Source organism: Anarhichas minor, unplaced genomic scaffold (assembly GCF_050575085.1).
Source record: "Anarhichas minor isolate MPS153535 unplaced genomic scaffold, ASM5057508v1 ptg000024l, whole genome shotgun sequence".
Lineage (NCBI taxonomy): Eukaryota > Metazoa > Chordata > Actinopteri > Perciformes > Anarhichadidae > Anarhichas > Anarhichas minor.
The window spans coordinates 17,932,501-17,957,249 of NW_027466470.1; the positions used below are offsets into that span (position 1 = coordinate 17,932,501).

General features: G+C 44.2%; 2 protein-coding genes across 4 annotated transcripts; one reads left to right on the forward strand and one right to left on the reverse strand.

The window, feature by feature from the left end:
- Positions 1–2,213: 2,213 nt before the first annotated feature.
- LOC142956586 (1-phosphatidylinositol 4,5-bisphosphate phosphodiesterase delta-1-like) lies at positions 2,214–10,727 on the forward strand. 2 transcript variants are annotated; one of them, XM_076098241.1, is made up of 15 exons: positions 2,214–2,497; positions 4,511–4,669; positions 5,789–6,017; positions 6,170–6,299; positions 6,471–6,699; positions 6,987–7,188; positions 7,544–7,688; positions 7,782–7,934; positions 8,039–8,200; positions 8,286–8,445; positions 8,563–8,679; positions 8,817–8,995; positions 9,146–9,278; positions 9,771–9,920; positions 10,122–10,727. In XM_076098241.1, the coding sequence occupies exons 1-15, from the start codon at positions 2,464–2,466 to the stop codon at positions 10,211–10,213; spliced, it is 2,274 nt and encodes a 757-aa protein (XP_075954356.1). In that variant the 5' UTR covers positions 2,214–2,463; the 3' UTR covers positions 10,214–10,727. The 2 variants fall into 2 exon arrangements, with proteins under 2 accessions (XP_075954356.1, XP_075954355.1); XM_076098240.1 differs by lacking the exon at positions 2,214–2,497 and adding an exon at positions 2,907–3,431.
- Positions 10,728–12,266: 1,539 nt separating this feature from the next.
- LOC142956588 (CTD small phosphatase-like protein) lies at positions 12,267–24,514 on the reverse strand. Of its 2 annotated transcripts, XM_076098245.1 has the most exons (8): positions 23,866–24,514; positions 18,565–18,716; positions 18,401–18,433; positions 17,342–17,443; positions 16,485–16,541; positions 16,022–16,114; positions 15,345–15,530; positions 12,267–15,209 (listed from the first exon to the last, which is right to left on the reverse strand). In XM_076098245.1, exons 1-8 carry the CDS (start codon positions 23,939–23,941, stop codon positions 15,084–15,086), a joined length of 825 nt encoding a protein of 274 aa, XP_075954360.1. In that variant the 5' UTR covers positions 23,942–24,514; the 3' UTR covers positions 12,267–15,083. The 2 variants fall into 2 exon arrangements, with proteins under 2 accessions (XP_075954360.1, XP_075954361.1); XM_076098246.1 differs by lacking the exon at positions 18,401–18,433 and having other exon boundaries at positions 23,866–24,513.
- Positions 24,515–24,749: the final 235 nt, after the last annotated feature.

Genomic DNA, 24,749 nt, shown 5'->3' on the forward strand with positions numbered 1-24,749 from the left:
TGTTTTTGGAGCTGCTGTTTTTTTAATCGAAGGCCACATACAGAGGACTTTGCTCTTGTAACGCAAGAAGAGCACGTCAAAATGTTCATCTTCCATTTTCAGTGTAAATAAAAAGGAACATAAACTCCATTTTACATAAATCATCATTTAAAACAAAACCAAATATTTGTTAAATCACCGTCGACAAAACTGGCAACCTGAGAGGAGTACAACTCCCTTTGATATATTCAGCATTTACAATTGGCTTAATCAAATGTAATCTGGTCTGACTGCTTATTTTTGTAATCTGATTACTTATCCCAATTACATGTGATCAGTTAACAAGTACTTAAAAGTTGTAGCTGGTCGAGATGGTGTTAATGTTAAGTTATTTGTATAATGCTGGTAGTTTGATCTATGACAATTGCTTTTTTTTATAAAGTCATTGTATTTTTTGAATGTAAAATCTTGGAAAGTAGGCCCACGCAATAACTATAGCTGTTAAACACAGTAGTGGAGTAAAAAAGTATAATATTTTGCTCTAAAATGTAGTGGAGTAGAAAAATAAAGTAAATGGAAATATTGAAGAACAGCACAAATACTTAAAAATGTTACTTTATTACAGTGCTTGAATAAATGTTGGTCACTTTCCACAACTGGATAGCAGACAGGCTACAGTGTTTATTTTACGGCTACTTTAATCTTTCATTCTCCATGTTGGAACTTGCCAAGACGTTTCATGAAAACCAGATGCAGTGTACTCAAAAGATGTTCATAACTCAGTGTATTGAGAAAAAAATATGTTTGCAGCAGACACACACATCAGACAGCTGTTTACATATTTTTGTATTTATCGTAACTTCCTCTTTTGGCCTATATCCTGTGGTAACCCAGGAATTGCATAGTCTTTGTCACTGAGACGCAAGGTTGTTTTGGGGGGAAAGCAGCAGAACTATGAACGGCATCAGTGATATATGAGGAAACACTGGGGCCTATTCTTGCTTGTTCAACACCAAGCAAAATAGGGACTTGATCAACAAGAGAAGTCACATTATTTTCTGTTTAAAGTGTTTTGAAGTTGTGTGTGACGCATTTCATTGCTGTTCACTGATACGCACACACCTTTGTTGCATAAGGACTTTTCCTGAGTGCAGTGACTTTTACTAAAACACATAGATTAGGACATGCAGCTGAACAGGGAATAGCTAATGCTGCAGGCTTTTTTTTGTTAATTCTTAGAGCCAATTACATGGCTAAAAGGAAGGGACGTGAAATCATCAATTATCTGAAAGTAAATATGTAACTCCCTCCTACTTCAAGATGCCCTTGAGCAAAACGCACAAATGGCTCACATGGAGCAGAGATGCTCCCAGATAAAGGTGTGCAAGTGTGTAAAGTGTGAATCCAAGATAAAATGCATGTTTTAGTAAAATAACCCGCTTGTTCCAAAGACAACGCTGCACTGTTTTCCTGCGTGTTCCCCTGAACCTCGTGTTTTTTTTTGGGGGGGGGGGGGGGGGGGGGGGGGGGGGTTTGGAAGTGGTCCCGGCCCCTGGCCCGGAAGCTGGAAGCTCTCCCCCTGATGCTGCATTAAAGCCCACTCATCCTGATGCTGACAGTGCGCTGAGGGTAAGCCCGGCCTGAAAGGGAAGTGCTGAGAGCCACAAGAGCCCCAACGCATCAGTGATTGCAGTGCTATTATCCTGCCAAGGCTGAGCTGCACATGAAAAGAAAAGCAAGAAAAAAACAAAACTGCATCTGACCCATTCAGTGCAACAAATATGCTCCAACTTAATGTCAACTATGTGGTCTGGCTGCGAGCCAACTCTGCTGTGCAGCCTTCTTGATCATGTTTACCTTGTGCTCAAAAGGGGTGCAGGTGCCTGCGGGGAAGTGCAATTGCCAAAGCCGCTTTTAGCAAATATCAACTATAGGCGTGAAGTGAAATTCCACATTGTATCAATAATAAAACCTGATAGTCTCTTGAGGCTTATGGCTGCCTCCAAGGTTAACGTCCCCTCCCTGTTTATTCACATCTAGAGTTACCTTTGGGTGAGGAAGTGTTTTAGAGAGTTGAACAATAAATGTCTTGGATTAAAGTTGTCCTTTTATGCTGCTAATAGCTGGCTGTTAAATCAGTCTGTTGTGTTGACCAGTCCCACGCCTGATGACAAAAGCGTTGAGGTGTAACCTTCCCTGTTGTGTCATCAGCAGTGTGGCTCGCATGGCAGGCTTGTCAAACCGGTGTTGGAGCCTCCGGGAGTGCTGACACCACTCAGACTGCAAGTAGCGACCCACCTGTCTCGTCGCCGCCTTTGGTGTTGTCCTCGATTCAGCGATCCCACACTCGGAAGGAAGTGTTCTTAACCTAATTTTGCGCACATGGAAAGAAGGAGCAACTTTGGATGAAACTGCGCATCAAGTGAAAAGGGAGGAAAAACAAACTTGCTGCGTAAAGGAGAGAGAGCCCACAATTCAGTAGGGATGGAGACGAATGGGATCGAAAAGAAAAGCAACGGTAGGACACATTTTTGTGTAATTGTGGTAATTAAAGCGCGTTTTGCACTTGCTAGAAGTGACTTTGTTCCAGATTTTTTTGTATTTGAGTGTCTCTCGTGTTTTCTTACATTGTAATGGTTGCAATCAGAGGTTTTTCTTCACTAACTGCGGATATTCATTCACATTGAACGAAACGTGTTCGAAAAAGATCGCTGTTTCGTTTATGCTGTACCTAAAGGTGTGGCTCCATTACAGGAGTTTCACCTGACCCCGCATACAAAAGCAGTGTTGCCAAACCCAAAACAGCGCATTGCCCCATTAAAACAACAAAAACAACCCGCCACTGTTGCAGCAGGCGCTAATCAGGCCCATATGTCCCTCCTCTCGTCATTCAGTGTGTTGGTTGACCTGTTAATCAACACATGTAGTCTACGCGTTTTAAAAGTGAACAAATCTGGCCAAGATTGAGCGAAACCCAGAACACAGCACGTGAGACGGTACCGCAAGGTCGCCACTAGATGGCGCTCGCGAGTCAACAGTTGTCAACACTATATGCCGGCTGTAACTTTCATATCGTGCAGGGGCTGTAAATGCATGGTCATACTGTAGCGAGTTAATAATTGCCCAAGACAGACGTTTTGAACCACTTCCTCTTGCTGCGGCACGCAACGTTGCACACATCATGGCTAGTAGTCGTATAGTAACGTGAGCTGAACGCGCGTGCGTGGCTGCCAAGAGTCGTAACGGAGATGAACTTTGAGTGGGGCTGGTCCACGCCCTCCTCCGACACACTGGTCGGTCCCATCGCCCCGACAAACACAGTCCGGTAGCGTCTCAGTACCGCAGGGGCACCATGTACTGCCTGCGAGGTGAACCCGAACTCAGCAAAGCGGAGGAAGCACGCCGCCATGCCAGAAGACAGAAGGTGATACAAATGAACGAAAAGCTCCTAGGTAGGCTGTTCTGTAATTCTTTTTAACGGACTTCTTGTAGCAGACGTGGCCAAAGGGTTATCCGGGGTCAGATTACTAAGTGGCGTGCTTTATTGTCACAGATCTCAACTTGTTGTTGTTTTGTGTGGAACATGACATCAAATACAACGCCAGTAAGAGTGCTACCCTGATCTGTCGAACTAAAGAGGACAAATGTCTAAACTTCCCTGACTTCAAATTGTCTGACAATACTCTTGGTGTCTGTGGTGAAGTAAAATATCTCCGTCATTTTATAACAGAACACATGACCGATGATAACGACATTTCTAGGCGATGATGTATGCACAAGCAAACAGTCTCTCACGCAAGTTTGGTATGTGTACAGATGGAGTGAAGATGTCTCTGTTCAGAGCATATTGTACACCACTCTACACTGCACTACAAACTACAAACTACAAAACTACATAAAAAAAGAGAGTACAGAGACTTCAAGTAGCTTACAATGACGCCATGAGAATACTTTTAAAGAGAGCAAGATGGAGCAGTACTAGTGAAATGTTTGTGGCTGCACGAGTCAATACTTTCCAAACTGTTTTAAGAAATCTCATGTATAAATTCATTTGTAGACTTAATGACTCTAAAAATGAGATCATAGTTGTTTTTACCAACATAAGGTTTAGCTACCAGTCCCAGCTGTGGCGACATTGGTACAGCTGTCTCTTTGTAAGGCATTGCTAGGCCTCCGTACTTTTATTGTTTGTGTCTGTCTTTTTATGTATTTGTCTCTATGGACCCTGAGTCTGAAATAAAGTCTATCTTTCTATCTTTCTAAAGCTCTAAAACGTTGCATGGTGAAGGGCTTTTAATCAGCCAGCTTTTGTTGCTTGTGGTTTGAACGTTTCCTTATTTTCTGCAGTTTTTCTGATGAGATGAATTCAGGTAAAAAAAAAAAAAAAAGGAGAAGATGGGAGCAGGGTTTACGCTTTCAGTTACCTGACACATGGATCGAGTAAAATGGGCTTCAGTTCAGAACACTTTACAGAAAAGCAGTGTTTAATCTGTTGGATTGTTCTCTCTGTTCCTTTGGGGGGTGTTCACAGAAATGGACGGCGATCCGGACCTCCAGTTCCTCCTGCAGGGGGGAGACCTCCTCAAGGTCCTCTCCCCGTCCTGGAAGAAGACCCGCTACTTCAGACTCATGGAGGACTGCAAGACCATGTGGCGTGAATCGAAGAGAACCTTCAAGGACAGCAAGACCTGTGAGTGCTGCCGTCCCAGCTACCCAGCTGCATGTGTGTGAGACCTGACAGAAAACAACTCTTACACACATCTGTCTGATTGTTTGTGCTGGACACACGTCTCACACCTCTTCTTTACTTATGACTTAAAGTCATCACATTAATATGATTTGTGTCTCCAGCACTGTTACAAGTAAATCAGTCTTTTCTCAGACCAGATGGATTTTTTTTATTCATGGATTATAAAAGTGAAGGATAGATCGTAGAGCTATAAAAAGATTATTCCTCTCTGAAAGTCCTCTGCATTATCATACGCAACTGGGTTGCTCAAGATAACATTGTTATGTTCTGTGGGTGTGTTTATCAAGATAGTGATTTTTTTATAGTGTGCAGAGGAGTGGTTGCAGTAGGTCAGGTTTTATAACTTGGATTACATCCATAAACTGCTGTCATGAAGTCTCAGTTTGATAACTGTGGCATAGTGGTGTCTTCATTCTCTATCTCCACACGTGATGACATGCAACCCTTAAAGGTGCATCCCACCACTTTGCACATCAGCAGATGTTGAAATTCAGTCTACCCAAACTCGTAATGTGGCGTCAGCAAACTGCAAACAGCAGCTTTGTGTTTACCAAGCAGGCTGGTCTGTGATGCCTGAAGATACCAAAAGTACAAAAGAGCTGCCTTGTGTTTATAGCACGATTAGACATAGTACAATTCCTTTACTGAACGATATATTCTGGAAGTGTAGAACAGCAAGACTCCCGCACACTGTGCTCGTCACTCACATTCAGAGATATTTATTAACGTGTCGGCCCCTAGACCTTCATCCGGTTACTTTTCCAGAGAGCATATCTTAAATAGGTTGGTAGACCCACGTGGACCAATCAGGTCACACTACAAAATGACATCACTCAATCAATCAATCAATCGAGGTTCATAATCACATCACGGCACCATAGACCTACAAAGTAAACATGAAAAATATATATTTAACATAATACACAGAGAGTATGTTAAAAGTAGTCATTGATAAAGAAAAGCTGCCATACTAAAATACATCAAGTCTGTGCTTCAAATTTGGTGACAAAAATGTCGAAAAACCCCCAAAAACATTTGCAACTCTTCTCCTGTCTTCAGTTTCACTCGACGAGATCTCGGCAGTGCGAATGGGCCGTCATTCGGAGGGCCTGAGGAAGAACACGGAGGACCAGGTGGAGGGCCGCTGCTTCTCCATCATGTTCAAGGGCCGCCGCAAGAACCTGGACCTCATCGCCAGCTCAGAGGAGGAGGCCAAGCGGTGGGTCAGCAGCCTGGAGAAAGTGGTCTCCAGCAGAAAGGACCTCAACAGGCAGCAGAAGACGGAGCAGTATCCTTCTCATGGGAGCGGGGTTAGGGTTAGGCTAGACGTTAGACGTGACTCATTTGTCCGTGGTTCAGGAGCTCCTGTTGCACACAGTTTCAGAATGCAGACAGAAAGACGGCGTTACAGCTACTCTCCTTACATTACAAGCTTCATAGTTGGATCTTCAGCTGCTTGAGGAAAGCCGACAAGAACAAAGATGATAAGATGAGTCAGTCGGAGCTCAAGAACTTCCTGCGTCTGATCAACGTCGAGGTGGATGACGACTACGCTGAGATGCTCTTCGAGGTGATGCCCTCCGAGCTTTTGAATGATTCCTAAATGTCAGAATCATGAGTAGATATCCTCAGGAGCAATAAAAAAAAAGTGTCCATAGACAGATGTAAATGTATGATTTAAGACCATGATGACGTTTTTAAGTGTGTGGACCGACTTTCATTTGACATTTCCGCCGCACAGAAATGCGACAAATCCAAATCGGGATACCTGGCTGGAGAGGAGATCAAACATTTCTATGACCTGTTGACCCACCGGAAGGAGATCGACGTCATCTACGGAGAGTTCGCTAAAACCACGGGCTTCATGAGTCCTCAGAACCTGGTGGACTTCATCATGGAACAGCAGAGAGAGAAGGCCACGCTGGCCGACGCACACAGCATTATCCAGAAGCACGAGCCAGACGAAAATGGTCAGTACGGCGTGCTGAAATAACCGTCTCTTTGTTTCAGGTGTTTCAAGTATTGCTGAAACCCAGCAGGGCCCGTGATCCTTGTATTTTGCATTTAGATTGTTATTATGTATCAGGTGATGTGCATCTAAAATATCATGCCGGGGGAGCCAGCTCACCTTTTAGACGGCTTTTTAAGGGCAACTATCAACACGAATGCTAAGAGGTGCAGAACATAACTCGTGATCTTTATCTCGGATTCCTATGCGAAATAAATCATCGCTGCCGTTCTCCTCGTGTTCTTCCAGCCAAGGAGAAGAAGCTGCTGTCCAAAGACGGCTTCCTCATGTACCTGCACCATCCAGAGTCCATGGTCCTCAATCCAGACCACAGGGAGGTGCACCAGGACATGAGCCGGCCCCTCAACCAGTACTTCATCTCCTCCTCGCACAACACCTACCTCATGGAGGACCAGCTCAGAGGGCCCAGCAGCACGGACGCTTACATCAGGTAACCGCTTTCCTCCAGCCCGTGAGAATCTGTGTGACGGTGGAGAGGTGGACGTGAAGACCCACTCTGATTGGTTGATTGAGTCACCATTTGATATTTGGAAAAATTCTTCTGCAACTATTTTGTTAGTTGATTCTTTGTTTAAATGATTAAAATGGTTCCAGCTTTACAAACGTAAGGATTTGCTACTTCTCCTAATTCAAATGCATTTCTCCTAGTTGTTGCTGTTTTATCCATTTTAACCATCTGTCACCTAACTGCTTAGGTGTTTATTAACGACAACCCTCGTGCGGCTCTACAGAGCCTTTCTTTAGTCCGACCGTTCAGGCTCTGATGTTGGTTGTGACCCTCTCAGGGCTCTGCTGAAGGGCTGCCGCTGTGTGGAGCTGGACGTCTGGGACGGATCAGACGATGAGCCGGAGATCTACCACGGCTACACACTGACTTCTAAGATCCTCTTCAAGGACGCCATCAAATCCATCAAGGAGTACGCCTTTAAGGTGCGTTTGGCGTCCCGTAATGTCCGTCAGTGCTTCCACGTGAATGTTCTGGACCTGAGCGCTCTCTGTTTTCTGTCTACTCGTCCCCACCAGACGACCGATTACCCAGTTATCCTCTCCTTGGAGAACCACTGCAGTGTGGAGCAGCAGAAGGTCATGGCCCACCACATGAGCTCCATCCTGGGCGGTGCACTCATCACCTCCCCCCTGGGGGACGGTATGCCCACCGACTTTCCATCTCCCGAGGTTTGTGTCCACTCTTATCTATCGGCAGATTTCATTTTTTTTTTTGGGGGGGGGGGGGCGCTTTGATGTCAAGTTGCTCACGGGCCTACACTGTTCCACTTCAGGAGCTGAAGGGGAAGTTCCTGATCAAAGGGAAGAGATTAAACAAGCTGGAGGCCAGCTTCGCTCCCGAGGCAGCTGCGGCTGATGATACGGACGTGACGGAGGAGGACGAGTCGAATAATGAAGACGAGGAGGACGAACAGAAGGAGGAAGAGAAGAGAAAGGTGGGGCGTCGCACAGGTGACCTCCGCTAACATTTCTTTCGACGTTTATTTTGTACCGACACTTGATTTCCCTGTTGATGCATAGGCGAAAAAGAAGCTGAAACTAGCGAAAGAGCTGTCTGACATGGTGGTCTACTGTAAGAGCGTCCACTTCCACGGCTTTGAGGACGCAAAACGGAACCTGAGCTTCTACGAGATGTCGTCCTTCAAGGAGAAGAAGGCCATGACGCTGGCAGAGGAGTCGGGTGAGGAATGCTGGATTCACTCAAATGTTATTGTCTAGATTTATGATAGAAGATCAGGATCTAGCTTTTCAGCTCAGTAGATGACTCTGTTCTTCTGTCTCAATGTGCTCTCTGCAGCCAATTCCTACATCCACCACAACGTGGACAAGCTGAGCCGCATCTATCCAGGAGGCTCCAGGACCGACTCCTCCAACTACAACCCAGTGCCTCTGTGGAACGCCGGCTGCCAAATAGGTACACGATGTTGACGCAAGGAGGGAATTACAATCCCTCACGTGTACAGTCCAATGTCACAACCAACTGATGGGAGACGTTGGCTTATTTTCGATTCATCATTCTGCCCCTGCGTCTTCTTCTTATTTCCTTTTCAGTGGCCTTAAACTTCCAGACAGCCTGCACAGACATGGATGTCAACCAGGGCAGATTCCTGGTTAACGGAAAGAGCGGCTACATCCTGAAACCGGCCTTCATGAGGGACGTAGCCACGGAGTTCGACCCCATCACCCTGACCCGAGGAGACTGGCTGAAGCACAAGACGCTCCATGTCATGGTGAGTGTTTTTCACTGCAATGAAGCGCACTGACATTGACTGACATTCGCTGTCGCGCTTCCCGTTCACAAATCACGCCGTTCAGCATTGTGCAGAGTTGAGATCGGGAAGGATCTTTCACTGACGTGATGTACCCTTCCCTATTGCCAGGTTATATCTGCCCAGCAGCTCCCCAAAGTGAACAAGAAGAAATCCTCCATTGTGGACCCGTTGGTTAAAGTGCAGGTGTACGGAGTGCCGGCTGATGTTGCAGAGAAAGAGACCATCGCGATTGAAAACAACGGTACCTTTCCCTTCAAACGCGATATTCTTGTGTTTTGTACTGTACTTTTGTTTGCCAATGCAGTTTACCAAAAGGTTTTATACTTGTGTTTTTGCATTTATGACGCGTGACTTCAGAACATGTCTCTACCCGTAGTAGCCTCAGGAGACCAGAATGCAATGCAGCCACAACAACGGTGGCATTTCGCTTCAGTTGTAAGACTGTTGCCTCTTGTTTACTTGGGGGGAAATAAATTCCTGCTCTGCCTACCCTGTGTATCCGTCTTCAACATGTAAAACTCACAGCTGCATACAACTAAAGTATTTACGCCCTCTGGGTGTTTTTTTCCCGGAAATGCACTCTGGGAGACGAGGGCAGCCCTTGAGGCAGAAGTAGAGCAGGCTGGTTAAAAGGTCACCCAATAACTGGAGCCGGAATGCTTCACAAATGAATGATTCACAACTTCTGACGGTACATTTCATCTTTTTTTTTTTTTTTTTTTTTCGGTTGAAGGTTTCAACCCAGCATGGAATGAAAGCTTCCAGCTTGATGTGTATGTGCCAGAGCTAGCACTGGTGCGCTTCGCCGTTGAAGACCACGACTCCACGTCTGATAATGAGTTTGTTGGGCAGTACACACTTCCATTCAACAGCTTAAAAATGGGTGAGTTCAGCAACTGGCAGCGGATATTTGCAAAATGTTCTGTTTTCCCTCCGCCTCACTGTTAACCCCTCAGGATGTAAAATAGTTCCTTGTTTTCACACTTCATAAATGAACTCAAGCTGTCCTCTTCTCTGGTCGAGCACAGAGAGCTCAGTTCACCGTCTTCACCACTGACTGCAGCCGCTTTGTGCTCCCACACAGGATACAGACACGTGCCTCTGCTCAATAAGAACGGAGACGTCCTCCCCTCAGCTGCACTCTTTGTACACATTATGGTCGTTGATGCCGAGTGAGACGTCACCGACGGGAAATAAGGACCTCCGAAACACAGCCTCCGTTTCTGCTGTTGATTAATTGTTTTTTTTCCTCTATTGTTTTAAGTTCATAATTAACTTATTGGCTTCATTCCAGTAGTTTGAGCTGCTACTCTAAACGTCAGATAAATACCACAATCTTCTCAGCAAGCTAAAGGACTCCCATCTGCAACTGGAAAGTTGCATTGGGAGGTGGGTATATGCATGCAAATGCTGCACATCCACAGCAGGTTTGCCAGACTTTTAAAATGCTCCACATGAGTGACATTACACCTTCAACGGTGTCCCTCATTTCTAGTCTGTTAATGTATTGTCTATTTAAGTTTTTTAAATGACCCTTTTATGAATTCTGGAGAAACATAAGCCAACATGGAAACAATGTGTTTTGTATTCATCAGTCATTTTAGTCAAGTGTGGTTATTTTTTTCATGTAACATCGTCACGACTTCTTCTTTTTGTAAATCAAGATGAAGATAAAAGTTTTAAACATGAACTCTCACTGTTTTTTTTATTTTTTATATCTCCTCGCCGGTGATAGCTGTGGCCGGAGGAACTAGTCCATCTGTCCTTCCCATTCTTGCGAACGTGTTATCTCAGGAACTCCTGGAGAGAATTTCTTCAAATGTGGCACAAACGTCCACGAATTTGGTGGTCAAAGGTCACTGTGCCTTCACGAAACACACACACAACTTGGTAAATGATATGCTAGTTATGACAATTTCATACAAATGTCTAACAGGATAAGATTACGAAATGACTGACTGGAGGAGGCGGTAACTCTTTTTCCAGCACTTCGAACTAAACTGTGTCTCACTTATCTGAGGATAAACTTTTGTCTCTGTAGTCTTATAAGACTTTAAAGATGATTTAATAATCCTGGGACTCATGTGGAATATTACAACTGTATAGTACCGTGTTGAAACACTTTATATTGTGCAAACAGGAAAAGAGCTTCAGCCTTTCCACAGAATAAAACCATTGGCCTAGTCAATGTTGGATGGACACACCTTTGGTACACAGAGTGTTACTCCAACAATCAAAAGGAAGTCATGGAGGTGATGCACATAAATGCACCGCTCACGGGTTAGCGCACGGTTGAATGGCATTTAAGCCTTTGACTACTGTAAGGATATTTTATGTATTTTGTACATAAAGCAGCCATAACTAATGTTTGTCCTAAATGATGGGGTTGCATGACTTGTTGAATGTGAGAGCGGTTACATTTAGTAACTATCCACTCTGCAATTCCCCCTAAGCGCTCTGGAGTTTTTTAAGCCTCTTCCAGCTCATTGCTTTACCTTTGGTTCACTTTCACAGCGTCATTTTTGGCCACAAGCAGCCATCTTGCCTGCTCAGCACCAAACGGCAGACAGTTAGTGACTTCCTAGTGAACATAGTGGAGCATTTAGCAGCTATAGAGACATATCACGGGTAAATATTGGACTTGCATTCATCAGGTGGTCAGAAACACCACCCCAAGTTAATGCTAATGTTGCTCCAAACCTGCTGAATGGATGAACATAACTGTAGGCTAACACGTTTGCCATATCAAAGTAAAAGGTGTCTGCAGACAGCTTGTCCCTGTTGCCCTTAAGTGGCTACAAATCAAATTTATTGGAGGTTAAATTGAATTTGTTCACACATTTGGTTAAATTGAATTTGTTTGACATTTTTGCACAAGATCAAATAAGCTTGTCCTAAGATGACGTGACCTCAGTGTGCCAGCTCATTTAGGCCACGTAAACGTGCCATTAAGCTGCTGACAGAAGACAAGCGACATTCCTCCATAAAAATGTGCTTTATTGTGACATGATTGGAAGGAAATGAATGTATAACGTATATTTTACAGTGAGCTTATTCTAACAGAACACAGTGACATTCTCAGGACTTTAAGTTATCAGAGCACATCAGGTACAGACATTGGAAACCTCAATCACACCAGTTTGAAGTGATGATCTTTGGCCTTATTTCATGTACCGTGTCATACATTTGAATAAAAAAAAATTTTTTTAAAAATGTAGACATGACAAAATTGTTTCAATGAATCCTTTTTATTATGGAAAGAAAGAAAAGTGATGCTCGGGATGAAAACACGCTGCCAGCACTCTAAGTAAGCCAACCATAACAGACACGTTTTTGTTTGAAAAAAGAAAATAGAAAGTGAATGACCTCACCAAAAAAAAAACACTGACTTGAACTTAAGTGTTGTAGAACCATGGTGTTAAATCAATACAAAATGATGTGTGATTATGAGTGAGGTGATACAAAAAAGAAAAACTGAAAGTTAGCACAAACATGATGCCTGTGCGCACACACACACACACACACACACGTGCCCCCTGATAGGAAAGACGAGACCTGACTGAGAATTCTTACCAGAGGCAAGACGGGGACATTACAGATCTGAAAGGAAGGGGAGAACAAGCTGGATACAACTAGTAATATGCAACTTTTCAAACCAAATACTGACAAAGGTAGGTAGAAAAATATCACAATGATACAAACATGTTTCAGAGGAAGGTCATCATCGAGGTTGAGAAGTCACTTCTTATAAAAAAAAGAAGAGATTGCACTGAAACCATCATGAGCTCACCACCAACACAAATGCTTCTGCAAAAGAAAGGAAATATTTCAATACGCCTGTAGGAGCTGAATTATGAAGTAGTGTAGGTCTTTCATAATGAGAATTCATTGATTTCACACTCCATAAGAAAGTACTAATGAGAGGATGCTAGAACTTGTAGATGTAACCTTGGACTTGATGGAGAAACGTTGCTTTGTGCCTCCACAGGCAGTAAGGCGAAAATGCTATGATGAGGTTCCTCACAGTCCTGTTGCGGTGCCCGAGTAGTGGTCCTCTTAGAGCCGGCCCCTAACATCTGGAGGAGGAGCCAGGACTGAGCACTCATCTGTAGGTTTGGAAGGCGTTCTATCTTTATTTTTTTCTTCCTTTTTTTAAACTTTCTTGCACAACAAAAGCTGATAATGTATGGCAATGTAGATCACTATACAAGGTCCTTTTGGCTTTTGTTGTTGAAAAAGACCAAGCATCGTTCAAGTTGTTTCAGTTTTTCGTTTAAAAAAACAATTACACTAACTTATACGTGTATGTCCAGTTTTCGGGTCAAATAATGTGAGAAATGAATGTGTTAAGGTTCAATCATGAACACTAAAAGTCCTCGTGATAACCAGGCCGCCCTTTAGTGTCAACGGAACCTCGTCAAAGTGCTCGAGACAACGAAAACCCAAACCCTTCCAAAAAAATAAAAATAAAAAGGTTATTGCCATGGTAGCTAATGTTGCAGCATCCGGTTGGCGTGGCTCCTCTCAAACGTAGGCACTGAGGTGAAGAGCAGGTAAGAAGAGTCTGGGAAGGTAAACACTGCACATCGTCTCCACTGGTCGAGACCGGGCCATCGCAATCAAGAGAGAATGGTGCTACTTCAACACTGACAGACTCCAACCAACGCCGTCCTGTCTTCCCTAAAGAGACTGACTTCGTGGAACAATAAAAACATGGCACTCGACCCATTTGCTGTCAGTTCCCGGACTATTTGAATCAACAAAAGGGATACCTTTGCAACTGTGTAGCATTATTGAGAAGGATCATCCCCTGAGGGTGAAGCAGCACCACTTATGTGTGCCCCCCCCAGAAAAAGAGAAGAAGATGAAGCGGGCTAACAGCTAGCCTTATGATAAGCACAACATGACAAAGACCTTGTGACAATAAAAACACTATTTGGCAAAAGAATAAATCCTAAAATGCTATACGTACTACTAATGGTTCAACAGTTATGGCTGAACCCCTGGTAAAGATATGAAGCCTGATAAATAAATAAAAGAATTTGCTTATTTGGCAAATAATACAATTAGATATGTGTGTGTGTGGGGGACACAGAAGATAAATGGCACAATGTCATCTGAAGAACTACTGTACTTGCAGGTGGGGCAAAAAGTTCACAATTGCAAACGTACTCCTTCGCCAAAAACAAAATATTTCTACATATAATGAAAGCAGAAAGAAAGAAAGTCACGTCTATATAATGGCACAAGCATGCCGGGGGAAAAAATAATATAAGAGAATATTATGGAGACATTTACCCAGCATTTGATGAATCAAAAAGAACAAAAGAAAGTCAAACGTTTATATGAAGGTACTTCTTTGTCTACTTTAAAGCATATTTTGTGTGAAAAGACTGAAGTACTCTGGAAATATGCCAAGTACAAAATATCTCCCCATATAAACAACATTCACACAAGGCACTTCATTCAGTAAGAAAAGAGAGTCACAGTCCTTCCTTCTGCCACAAACTGCCTGCATAGCAACAATACGAGGACGAGATCTTCTCAGACTTTTGTGTGGAACCACAAAAGAAATGTCAAACAAAACGTTGTTGTTGGGCGGTTTTTGTTGTTGTTTTTTTTGGTTTTAAAATAAGCACTTCACCGAATAGTAAAACTTTGTTGGTTTAAAAATGAAGACCAGAGTTCATTTCTCTTAGCATTTTGTCCCCACTGTTATCAACTTAGGACGCTCTGTACACTTTCTGGTGTGTTTTTTTTTTTTTTGTTGTGAAACACAGTGCTCCTGGGATATTTTAGTGTTTTTCTCTGATGGCACTCGGAAGGCAGCCAGTCACCAGGTTAGACGGGGGGGTGGCTGGGGGGGGGGGTTACATGGAGGTTTCCACAGTTAAGACCCCGAGGCGTCCCCTTGGGGCAGAGACAAGAGGGGCGCTTGTGGGACGATCCGCCTGAGTCTGAGAGGTGTGGTTTTAGAAAAAGGGCAGAGATCGACAGAGGGGAGGATGGAGAGCACCGGCGGCGGGCGGCGCTGTGGTGTGTCCTGCTACCTGCCTCTCAGATCCTGCAGGACTCCGTAAACCTCTTCTTCTTTGCTGAGTCCCTCAAAGAAAGGCAGCAGGTCCAGGAGCTCCGTGTCATTCATATCGTCGAACCAGGATTGGACGGGGACCTTTGGGAGACGGGAACACCACCTGCAGTTAGCTTTTCTTCTAATACCAACTCATACTTTATAAAGAAGACCACCACTGCATTCAAAACATGGGAACAGAACCAAAAAACAACAACGTATGGTTGAGGAACTCACAGCATTTTCTGGGTGGAAAATGTAAGAGGCGGGCGAATTGTCAACGATGATAACGTTGCTGAGCTCTCGTCCCAGCCGACTGAGGTCTTTGACGTAGTTCCCTCTGTGGAAAACGCAGGATTCTCTAAAGAGTCGCTCTCGGAACACGCCCCACTGGTCCAGCAGGTCTGCCACAGGGTCTGCATACTGTCCCAACCAAAACAGACACGGAACACGTCACAACTACGGCGATACATTTAAATCAAGATCAAAAATCTTTGTGGTGGTGTATGCCTCAGCTAGAGCTCCAACAAGAACAACTGGCAAATGCTACGCTAATAGTCCAAAAAGGAAGCAGGTTATGTTTACCCGACGACGCCCCAGAGAATACTACTCTATGACACAAAAAGCACAACCGACAGCTAGCCGTCAACTCAACACGGGGAACATCTGATGCTACAGAAACAGGAGGCCCTTCACATGGTTATGTCTCCGTCTCATTCGTTACACTTACCCATGCATTATTGGATAAGATGCAAAAAGACACAGATGGAGAGCGAGGCAGAGGAAGTGTGAACATTCAGACAGCAAGAGCAGATGAAATATACCAGAAGAAGGAAATAGGAAAATGTTGCTCCACAGGCACTGGTTTGTAACCAAAGCACACGTGTGAGCACAGACGACGTGTCTGAACACACCTTGGCAAGACTGGCTGTGAAGAGGACACATTCAAATAGCTCGCCCATCTTTTGGAGAAACTCGTCCACATGGGGTCGCTTCAGCACGTACACCTGCAAGACACACCGTGGGTGTTAAGCCAGGACAGAGGAAACATGCATGTGTAACACGAGTGTTGAGAGAGAAACGCACGGCTGAAAGTATGACTCACGCAATTTAATAGCAGTATTTGGACAGTGTGCTGTTATAATCCTCTCTAAGAGACATCATGTTCACTCAGTTGAGATGCTCTTCGCCCAGCGACTGCCACCCAGTGCAAGTAATCGTGAATAGGCCAACCAGGATACACACAGCCTATCCTGGATTACTTGAACCGGATCACAGCCAGTGTCTCTTCGGTAGCTTCACGTGGGAGCAAAAGTGACTTCTTGACCCTGATGTACTTCACTAAAAATGTCTTTTTGTTGTGTGTGTGAACAATACCTGATGAACGGTACCGTCGATCTCCACCGGAACAATAAAGTCTGCGTTGCTGATGGGCTGCAAGAAGAAACACAACAGCGGGTCAGTGTCATTCAGACAGTTGGTGTAGTACCACAACCGACCAGCAGAGGTCCTGCTAGGAGCACTAAAACTTTGCAATTCACAGATTGTAACGTCTCTGGAAGGAAGAAGAAAATAATCAAGTCTCTTTTATGCCAAATATAAACCAACTCTTTGTCCTCCTGCAACCTCTCTAGTAATCTAACTGAGCAGGCAGCGAGGTGGTCGCCCTCAGTCGCAACCGGACAGAGGGAGGATGGATTGAGGGGAAAAAACAGAAGGACGGATAAACAGGAAGCGGAGCAATATGAGGACTACACACATCATATTCTGGATTGTAACAAAAACAGCCACTGATACTAGACTTATGACGATGCTTTTTAAAGCTTAAGGCGATTACCCACATCGGCAGACTAAAGACACCACCCTGCTCTGCAACATTGCCCCCTCTTCTTACTACAGCACATCCTCCACCACCTGCTCCTCTCCTGGCTTTGTTTACACAGTGTTTTAAGGGAGTTTAACACAGAGTTGACGTCCTGCAGGTTACTGGCTGACTTTTGGATATGAAGACAAAAATGGTAGATATACATCATGTTATACTGTATGCTTTACAATGATGTCGGTAAATGTTTTCAGGATTTTCTTTCTCTTGAGAAATTGGATTTATTATGCAAAGACGGTCAAGCCAACGGGTGACTGTGTCTTTGTAACACAGACGGCCCGTGCGCTGACAGTGGCAGAAGTGTGCACAACATCAATAGTAAACCTCTATTTGAGCTTTGGCCTCTTCTCACCTTGAATGAGCTGTGGACGAGCGTTTCGTCCAAGTCGATCACCACACACTTCTTGCCATAGTCGGATATTAGTATCTCTGGTAGGAGGTATTTGGCTGGTGGCTGTGGGGAAAGACGAGGCAGGTAATGTCAGATAAATGGAGAGAGAAAGAGAGAGCGAGAGATAGAAGACATATCGTCTGCACAAATTAATGTGTGAGCCTGAGCAGAAAAGCCAACACTGTGTTATGAAGGGTATCTCCATGGGTGACAATGCAGCTGAGATGATGTGTTTAATGGAGCCGTTGCTTCATAAATGACACCCTACGGGACTCTACAACACCGGATGTCCCCCCCTGCTACAGCCACCTACTCAGAGAAAGCACCGCCATCAATCGTCTCATATTTTTGTCAAATCTGTGGAGACTGAATAAAAGTTTAGCAACTCAAATCTTAATCTTTTGTTTAAAGAAATGCCATCACACTTCTAATTCATGTGTGAGCGTGATAGGATGAAGTCATGTGGGAACTACGTAAAAAAAAAAGAAGAAAGACTTTCACTTTGGATGGATGTTAAGAGTTGAACCTCATAAAGTCACTGATGGGGGATTTAACCGGTATGTTGGCCAGACATAGAATTCCTTTTCTTGAGTAACTGGATTATTAGTTTCACCCGTTTAGCTGAGGAAGCAAACACTACCGTGGAGCTCAACTCTTACTTATATTATCCAATTGCACGGATAAGCAGCACAATAAATGGATTTACTAATTAATTAATTAATGGAAACCGTTTTTACACTTAACTTGTTAAGACAGTTAGTGCCTCAGTATTTCTAAACGCATACAAACCACCAGGAGTGTCTCCCATGCAGATCAGGCACTGAGCCGCCATTTAAGCCCATAGGTGCATATAACCCTTCCGTGCAGCCAGTGCTACGATCAGCCGGTACTGAACCGCAGTGTGGTAGCAGAGCAAAAAGCTCACTGAGGAGCACCGGAGCCCACAAAGACAGGATGTGCCAGCACCAGCCCACTCAGCCTGCATGCAAAGGGAAAAGAAAAAGGAAAGGCAATACATACACTAGGGACAGGGATGACCTCGACCTGGTCACACTACAACACAAGAGAGAGACACGCTCATACATAAAACAGGGGCAGGAAGGAGAACAAAAAGAAGAAGATAATATCTTAGACAATATCCCAAACAAACAAATAGCATGCGTTTAGTGGAGCGGCGGCACCACCTTGGGAGGCGATCCGTTCTCCTCGACAGGTGGAGGCAGGGAGCTGGTGTTGCTGGCTGGCGGGTCCACATTGTAGTCGCGGAAGCAGCAGAAGAATGTGCTGAAGATGCTCCGGCTCCTCTGCTTCTTCAGGCTGCTGTTCGACTGGGACGCTGTCAAAACAACAGGAGGGAGTGGGAGAGCGGAGAGGGTGAACAAGTGGATATGCAAATCGATGTTCTGTCATTAAAAAAAAATAAAAAAATTGGAGCATGCCGAAGCTGGGAAGCATTTACTTTTGGGCATTTGCATGCCGAGCTGTGGACGCTGCTGGAGTGACTGGGAGCAAACGGTTTTATGTCGATTGCAATCCTCCTAAGTGACCACAGTGGCAGTGAGCTGCACTGACTCACAACAATAGGTGGGACCTTGACTGTGTGATTAACTGGCATTAGTGTTGGGTTCTGTTGACCCCGCCTGGCAGAACCACTGATCAGAAAATAACGTGGCTGGCTGGGGTGACTTCATCCGTCACACATAGCGACAGTTCAGAGCGTCATTCCAGCACTACGGCGCAGGGCTTAAATCAGACACCGAGCTTTTATTAATAGTGACAAGTTGGAAGCCACACGCACTCTCCCCCTCCCCTCTTTGCCCTGCCGTGGATCCCTTCACCTGATTGGCCTTAAAGAGCCTCCATTTTGAAAGCGTGCTTACATTCGCCTCCCCATGTTTCGGCTGGCAGGTGAGTGACTGAAGCAGCCTGGACGTGCACAAGAGATGGGGGGGGGGGGGGGGGGGGGGGCCCCCAGAGAGTCTATACAAGGCTGCATTCCTCTACACCCATTACTCCCCCCCTCACACACACACACACACACCCCCCACCCCTCGGCTCACACAACCTGAATGCTTTTGCAACTGAAGACTGGCGAGGAGCAAATAGCATTATGTCATGTCTTTTGGCATCTTGATATTGTGCAACTTTGTGCTCCTGACCTTAAACAAATACCCGACAGACATTTGTCACGGGAAACACTCAGCCTGGAGACAAAAAACACATCAAATAACTAGTACACAGCGCATTAGCCAGGACAACACACTTTACACAGAGCTTACAAATACCAGAACTATTTTTACATCGATCCAGCTTTGTCAAAATCTTTTTTTCCAACAAAAACAGTCCTATACATCACAAGCATAATGTGTGGAGTCACCACACTAAGAGTACATCAATTCTATATCCCATAGCTAAAAGTATTCATTAGTGCAGGAAATGAATCAGACACTGACGGAGCCGCAGCATGTCACGGCTACATGAAGCCCTTTGCCATTCACCTCCATTACTGTCCTCCTTAATTACTGCTTTTTAATTTAGGGCAGGCCGTGCTGGGTATTTAGAGTATATCTTATTAGCGAGCGACCCAGAGACAATTAGTAGTACAACATGCATCCATCAACAAGGAAACATTAAAACATCCAGTCACTATTCTCAGTAACTTAAAACCTCTACGCTCATGGAATAGCTCAGTCAAGCAGTGATTATGGAGCAGTACGGCTGAAACTGTATCCGGCTAGTGCTGATAATATTATCGTTACACCAAAGAAATATGAAAGAATTAGCCGCATTCACAGCTTTTGGCCAGCAGAGTGACATTGACTGGGTCTATGAAGAGACAGGTGACTTCTGTAAGTAATGTAAGCAAGAACAATCCCTCAGGAAAACCCTATCCAATCGTCTGAGTGGGTCCAAAACGTAAACTAAAAGGAGATGCAACCAGAGAAGAAGAGTAAAACATGATGCAGAAGAGTTTCCAGCTCCTGCCCGATGTTTCCAGAGCATGAAGGCCACATTCTTACCCAATCCACTGGAAAGCACCAAACCACCAAATACCAACCTAATGAACTGATTTAGAGATTTGCTTAAGAAACCAAATTGTTCTCTACGATGACCTAGATGATCATATCTACAGCAAGCTTGGTTTGAATCTAAAACAAAATAACCACATCAGGACATTGCCTTGTCATTTCAGCTCTGCATTACTGTGAAACTGGGACAGCGAGGCAGTCGTCAGCTTCCCGTGACTCATCACTACGATGTGGCCGCCGTATTGATTCCTCCGCACAAAGACCCTCAGAAAACAACCAAGGACTACTGAGTCATGCACGGAGCAGAACTCAGCGCTCACCTGGGGCGGACGGAGGGTAGTAATTATGAGAGAGTAAGCTCATTCACAAAGTTACAGGTCAAAGTTCAGCTCCTTTGTTTACATCTTTCCCACAAAGCATTCCAAGGTTTTATTACCAACAAACATTAAGCATTTATTACCCAACAACAACAACATATTCCCCGTGCTGTTCCTCTTGGTTATGTTGTCCTCGAGGTCTTTCAGGTGGAGCATATCCAGCACGAGGCTGTCCACATACCAAACACACTATAACGCATTAATCAGTGAGTATCACAACAGCTTCTAGTGGCTCTGACTAACAAAAAGCCTCCTTTCTCTCTCTAGGCGAGGATGTTAAGACTCATGGGTGGGTTTGTGATCGTTGACACGTTGTATAGTGAGAAGCTGAATCACTGTGTGCTGTAAGCAGTGTGGTGATATCTTAAAGCTTTGTATTTGGTCAACTGTAGGTGGGTTTGTCTAAATAACACGACATCACACGGCAGAGCTCAGTCGGCCTGAGCTCTGCCGTATGATAAGCTCGGACTTTAATATACTTAATATTTATAAGGGGCTAAACGTCACTAATGGGGAACCTCATAGTCCTAATATGGTTGGAATCTGACGAAACCTGTCAGGTGGAAATTACAGTGACAGTCAAAAAAAAAAAAAAAAAAGACCCTCTTGTGCTCTTATTAGCTTCTTTAGAAAACCAAGTTGTTGTTTCAAACAAATAAAAACAACATTGTCATCTTTGCAAGTAGTTATACTTGGCCTCGAGGTCAGTGGTGCTCTGGCCAAAGGGGCAACGAGTCTATATTTAACCAGTGTGAGAGGCAGGCACATGTTGTTAGACAGCCAGTGGAGGAACACTGGGAGCAAGGGTGGTCAATTTCTGTCCAGCCAGCTTGGAGCCTGTTCAAGCAATGTAAGACTACCTGTCAAAATTCCTCTCGGACAGCTGCTGGTATGGGCTCTATGTTAAACGACTGCAAAGGGAACGCCAACTCATTGGTTGGCTATATAATGAACACAGGAAGTAAAGCTAGCAATCCTGCTGTATATTCATGTTGTGACAAAGTGGACAAAGGTATTCTCTATTTGTTAGTTTTATGTCAGAGCTTTGGCCCTTACACTCAAATGAAACCGGTTTTCAAAATGTCCAGAACGAGTGGAAGGAAGCACATTGCCATACGATCTCTATAATCATGTTAATATTTGACTCAGCCCCAAGGGAAGCATTCTGTGTGACTCATCCTTAAAATAAAATAAAACAGCATCACTGCTCTACTTCGTCCTCTTACTCGACTTTCACCCCGTAGTCACCAAAGTAAATATTGGACCCGTTTTTCCCAAGCTACACATCTTCCGAACATTGTGACACTAAAATGGCATTTTTCTGACAAACAAAATGAACTTTGTATTTTGTAAAAGCTAAATATGGCTGTTAGCTTTGTAAATATCTAATGTAAGAAAAATAAAATATCAATATATTATGCAAATATGATCCAATCTGCTTATATCCACACGATGTTCACAACACACATGGGGGAGGCGAAGAAGTCCTGACCACGCCCACTTACGGGACAGGAAGTGCAAACCATTTGTGGAGCCATAGATCCTTTCAACCATGAGCAGATGAACTAACCACTTAATTGACTAATGATTCCAGCACTGCTCTTACACAGTGACCCTATCACTGTCACTTTTTCCCAGCACAATGACACAAACTCCCAGCAACCAAACTGTGACTTATTAAACACTAACAAGCCCTTAAAAATACATTGACAGCTTTAAAACTAACTATCTTGATAAAATCTTTACCGAGACACAATATCAAGATGTTAGTAAATGTGTATCACTGCAGTGGAACCTTAACATCCGTACTGCATGGGTCAGTCCCTGCCTTTATCCTCTATTCTCCTATTGCTCCAACATACATGCAGAGATCATCTCACGTGACGCACACATAGATTCCATAGTAGTTACAGAGGAACACATTTGTACCCTCAGAGGAAAATGCATTGTTGTGCTTGAAAGACTTAAGTTCTCACATTACTAATGGTCTGACAAGTGAGGCTTGAGATGTGATACTGATACACCTCCCATGGGCATGGGGGACCCAGGAAGTGTCAGAGCCCACCCCATGAATGGACATTAGCAGCTATGGAGAGATTTGACCTCCAATGCAAATCATGAAAATGGATAAATAAATAAAGAGAAACGACAGATGGAGTGTAAGTGAAAAGTAAGGCACAGAGAACAACCCCGATATCTCCTTAAGCTATACGTACGTGATTGTTTAACTTACATTAAAATAATGATGATGGCATCTAAGATAGACATGTTTTATTTTACTGGAGATAAAATGAGAAAACACCACCTTGACTGGCAGTGGATAACAGACAACAAAGGATATAAAGGCAGCTCCACTGTAAATAACAGACAAAAGCAGATAATCGGATAACGTTAGTAGAACAAATCTGTGCATCCTATGAGGTCACCAAAGCCCTCAAGTGCTTTTCCAAATCACAAGTCTCTTTTTAAGGAAAATGATGTGCTAGTTCAAATGACATTTACCAACATCACTGACAGCAGATACCCAAGTTCTCCTCTGTCTGCGTGTATTCGTTACCCTAAAAAAACTGTTTTTGCAACCAAGCAGACCACACCACTTTGAACTTTGTGGCTTCTTGTGTTGGTGATTCATAGTGAATCATCCGATCATTAGGTCCAGTTATGTGGCCAACACACAGAACAAAAAGTGTAGACAACACAAATGTTAAGAAGCGAAGACTTGGCTTCACATGTTGTGTGGACAACAACTGCTTCACAAAATAATGAACATTAATTCAGCCTTAATGTGATTAAACCTCACGTCACCGGAGCGCTCTTCATGTTGAAGGCGCAACAAACAGACGTTAAGCTAGTTCAATAACTTACCCGGGACGAGGCCACTCGGATAAACTTGTTGCTTATTAAGAGTTTGTTGAATAATGCTCGTTATGTTTCCATGTTTTATTTGACTACCACGAGCAGGCAACCAGTGTCTTCAACTACTAAAGCAGCTAGCAAGCGCGAGCTAAAAGCTAACGTCAGGAGAAAAGTAGTTAGCCAGCTAGCATTAGTTCGCTGCCGCTAATGGACTTTTCCTTACCTTTCTCCTGGTTAAAGGATTGTATTTCCTCATCCTTCGGGTTGGAAACTTGGGTTATTATGGACATGTGGTCCATTTAGACGAGTGGTTATTCCTGTTTAGTTTCCCCACAATGTTATTCGAGCAAGCGCGCTTGCTTGGTTTCCTAGCTAGCTGTTTAAGATGAGGATGACCAGCCAGCCCACAAAGACAGGCGCCCGTCCGAGGAGAAGTGTTGGGGCTGCGGGGATAGCCAGCCAGCTAGCACGGTGGTGGATGGAAGCCGGTGGATGGCTGTCATTTATAGCTCTCCGCAAAATACCATCGCTGCAAACGAGTATTTTGTGGGCAACACCGACAGTGTGTATGGCTTAAAAAAACAACACAAAAAAACACTGACGTTGAATCGCCAAATAGTTAGCAAGTAGCTTGAGTTAGCTGTGAAGCTCCGATCATCCAAAATGTGAGGCCGCGTCTGGAACAACGTTGAAAACACTAGGAAGCCCGTCGGAGGATCGCTCTCGTCCAAAAACACGTATCGAAAGCACGTTGCTGAAGTTAGCTAACACTTTAAAGCAAACTGTTCATCCGCTGGCCCTACAGTCCCCTTGCAACATGGAGGCTTTATGTATTTGGAGTTGCATCTGAAGCGGGGGCACTCGGAGTGGGAGGGGGTTTGTTTCTGTGATGGATCCTCTCAGGCTGCCTCGCAGCACTACATTGCTCAAACCCATGCAGCTGGATGGACGCGGCTTTCTCAAGCCTCCTCTCTGTAATTACTGTTGGTCTCACGCAACAAATTACAGCTCTTTATAATAAAACAATGCATTCAAACACAATACACTTTGTGTAAGGGGGGGATGTGGTGAAACCTTCAGCTACACCTTTACCATGCTCTCATGTCA

Bases quoted from the DNA above. Each gene is read 5' to 3' on its own strand.
- LOC142956586 (XM_076098240.1), top strand. From the start codon at position 3,332: ATGTACTGCCTGCGAGGTGAACCCGAACTCAGCAAAGCGGAGGAAGCA. The intron at 7,689-7,781 runs GTGCGTTTGGCG...CGTCCCCACCAG, and splicing joins TCAAGGAGTACGCCTTTAAG to ACGACCGATTACCCAGTTAT. The intron at 7,935-8,038 runs GTTTGTGTCCAC...GTTCCACTTCAG, and splicing joins CCGACTTTCCATCTCCCGAG to GAGCTGAAGGGGAAGTTCCT.
- LOC142956588 (XM_076098245.1), bottom strand. From the start codon at position 23,941: ATGGACCACATGTCCATAATAACCCAAGTTTCCAACCCGAAGGATGAG. The intron at 15,531-16,021 runs GTGTGTTCAGAC...TGGTTGGGACAG, and splicing joins TCACAGCCAGTCTTGCCAAG to TATGCAGACCCTGTGGCAGA. The intron at 15,210-15,344 runs GTGAGTTCCTCA...CGTCTCCCAAAG, and splicing joins TTTTCCACCCAGAAAATGCT to GTCCCCGTCCAATCCTGGTT.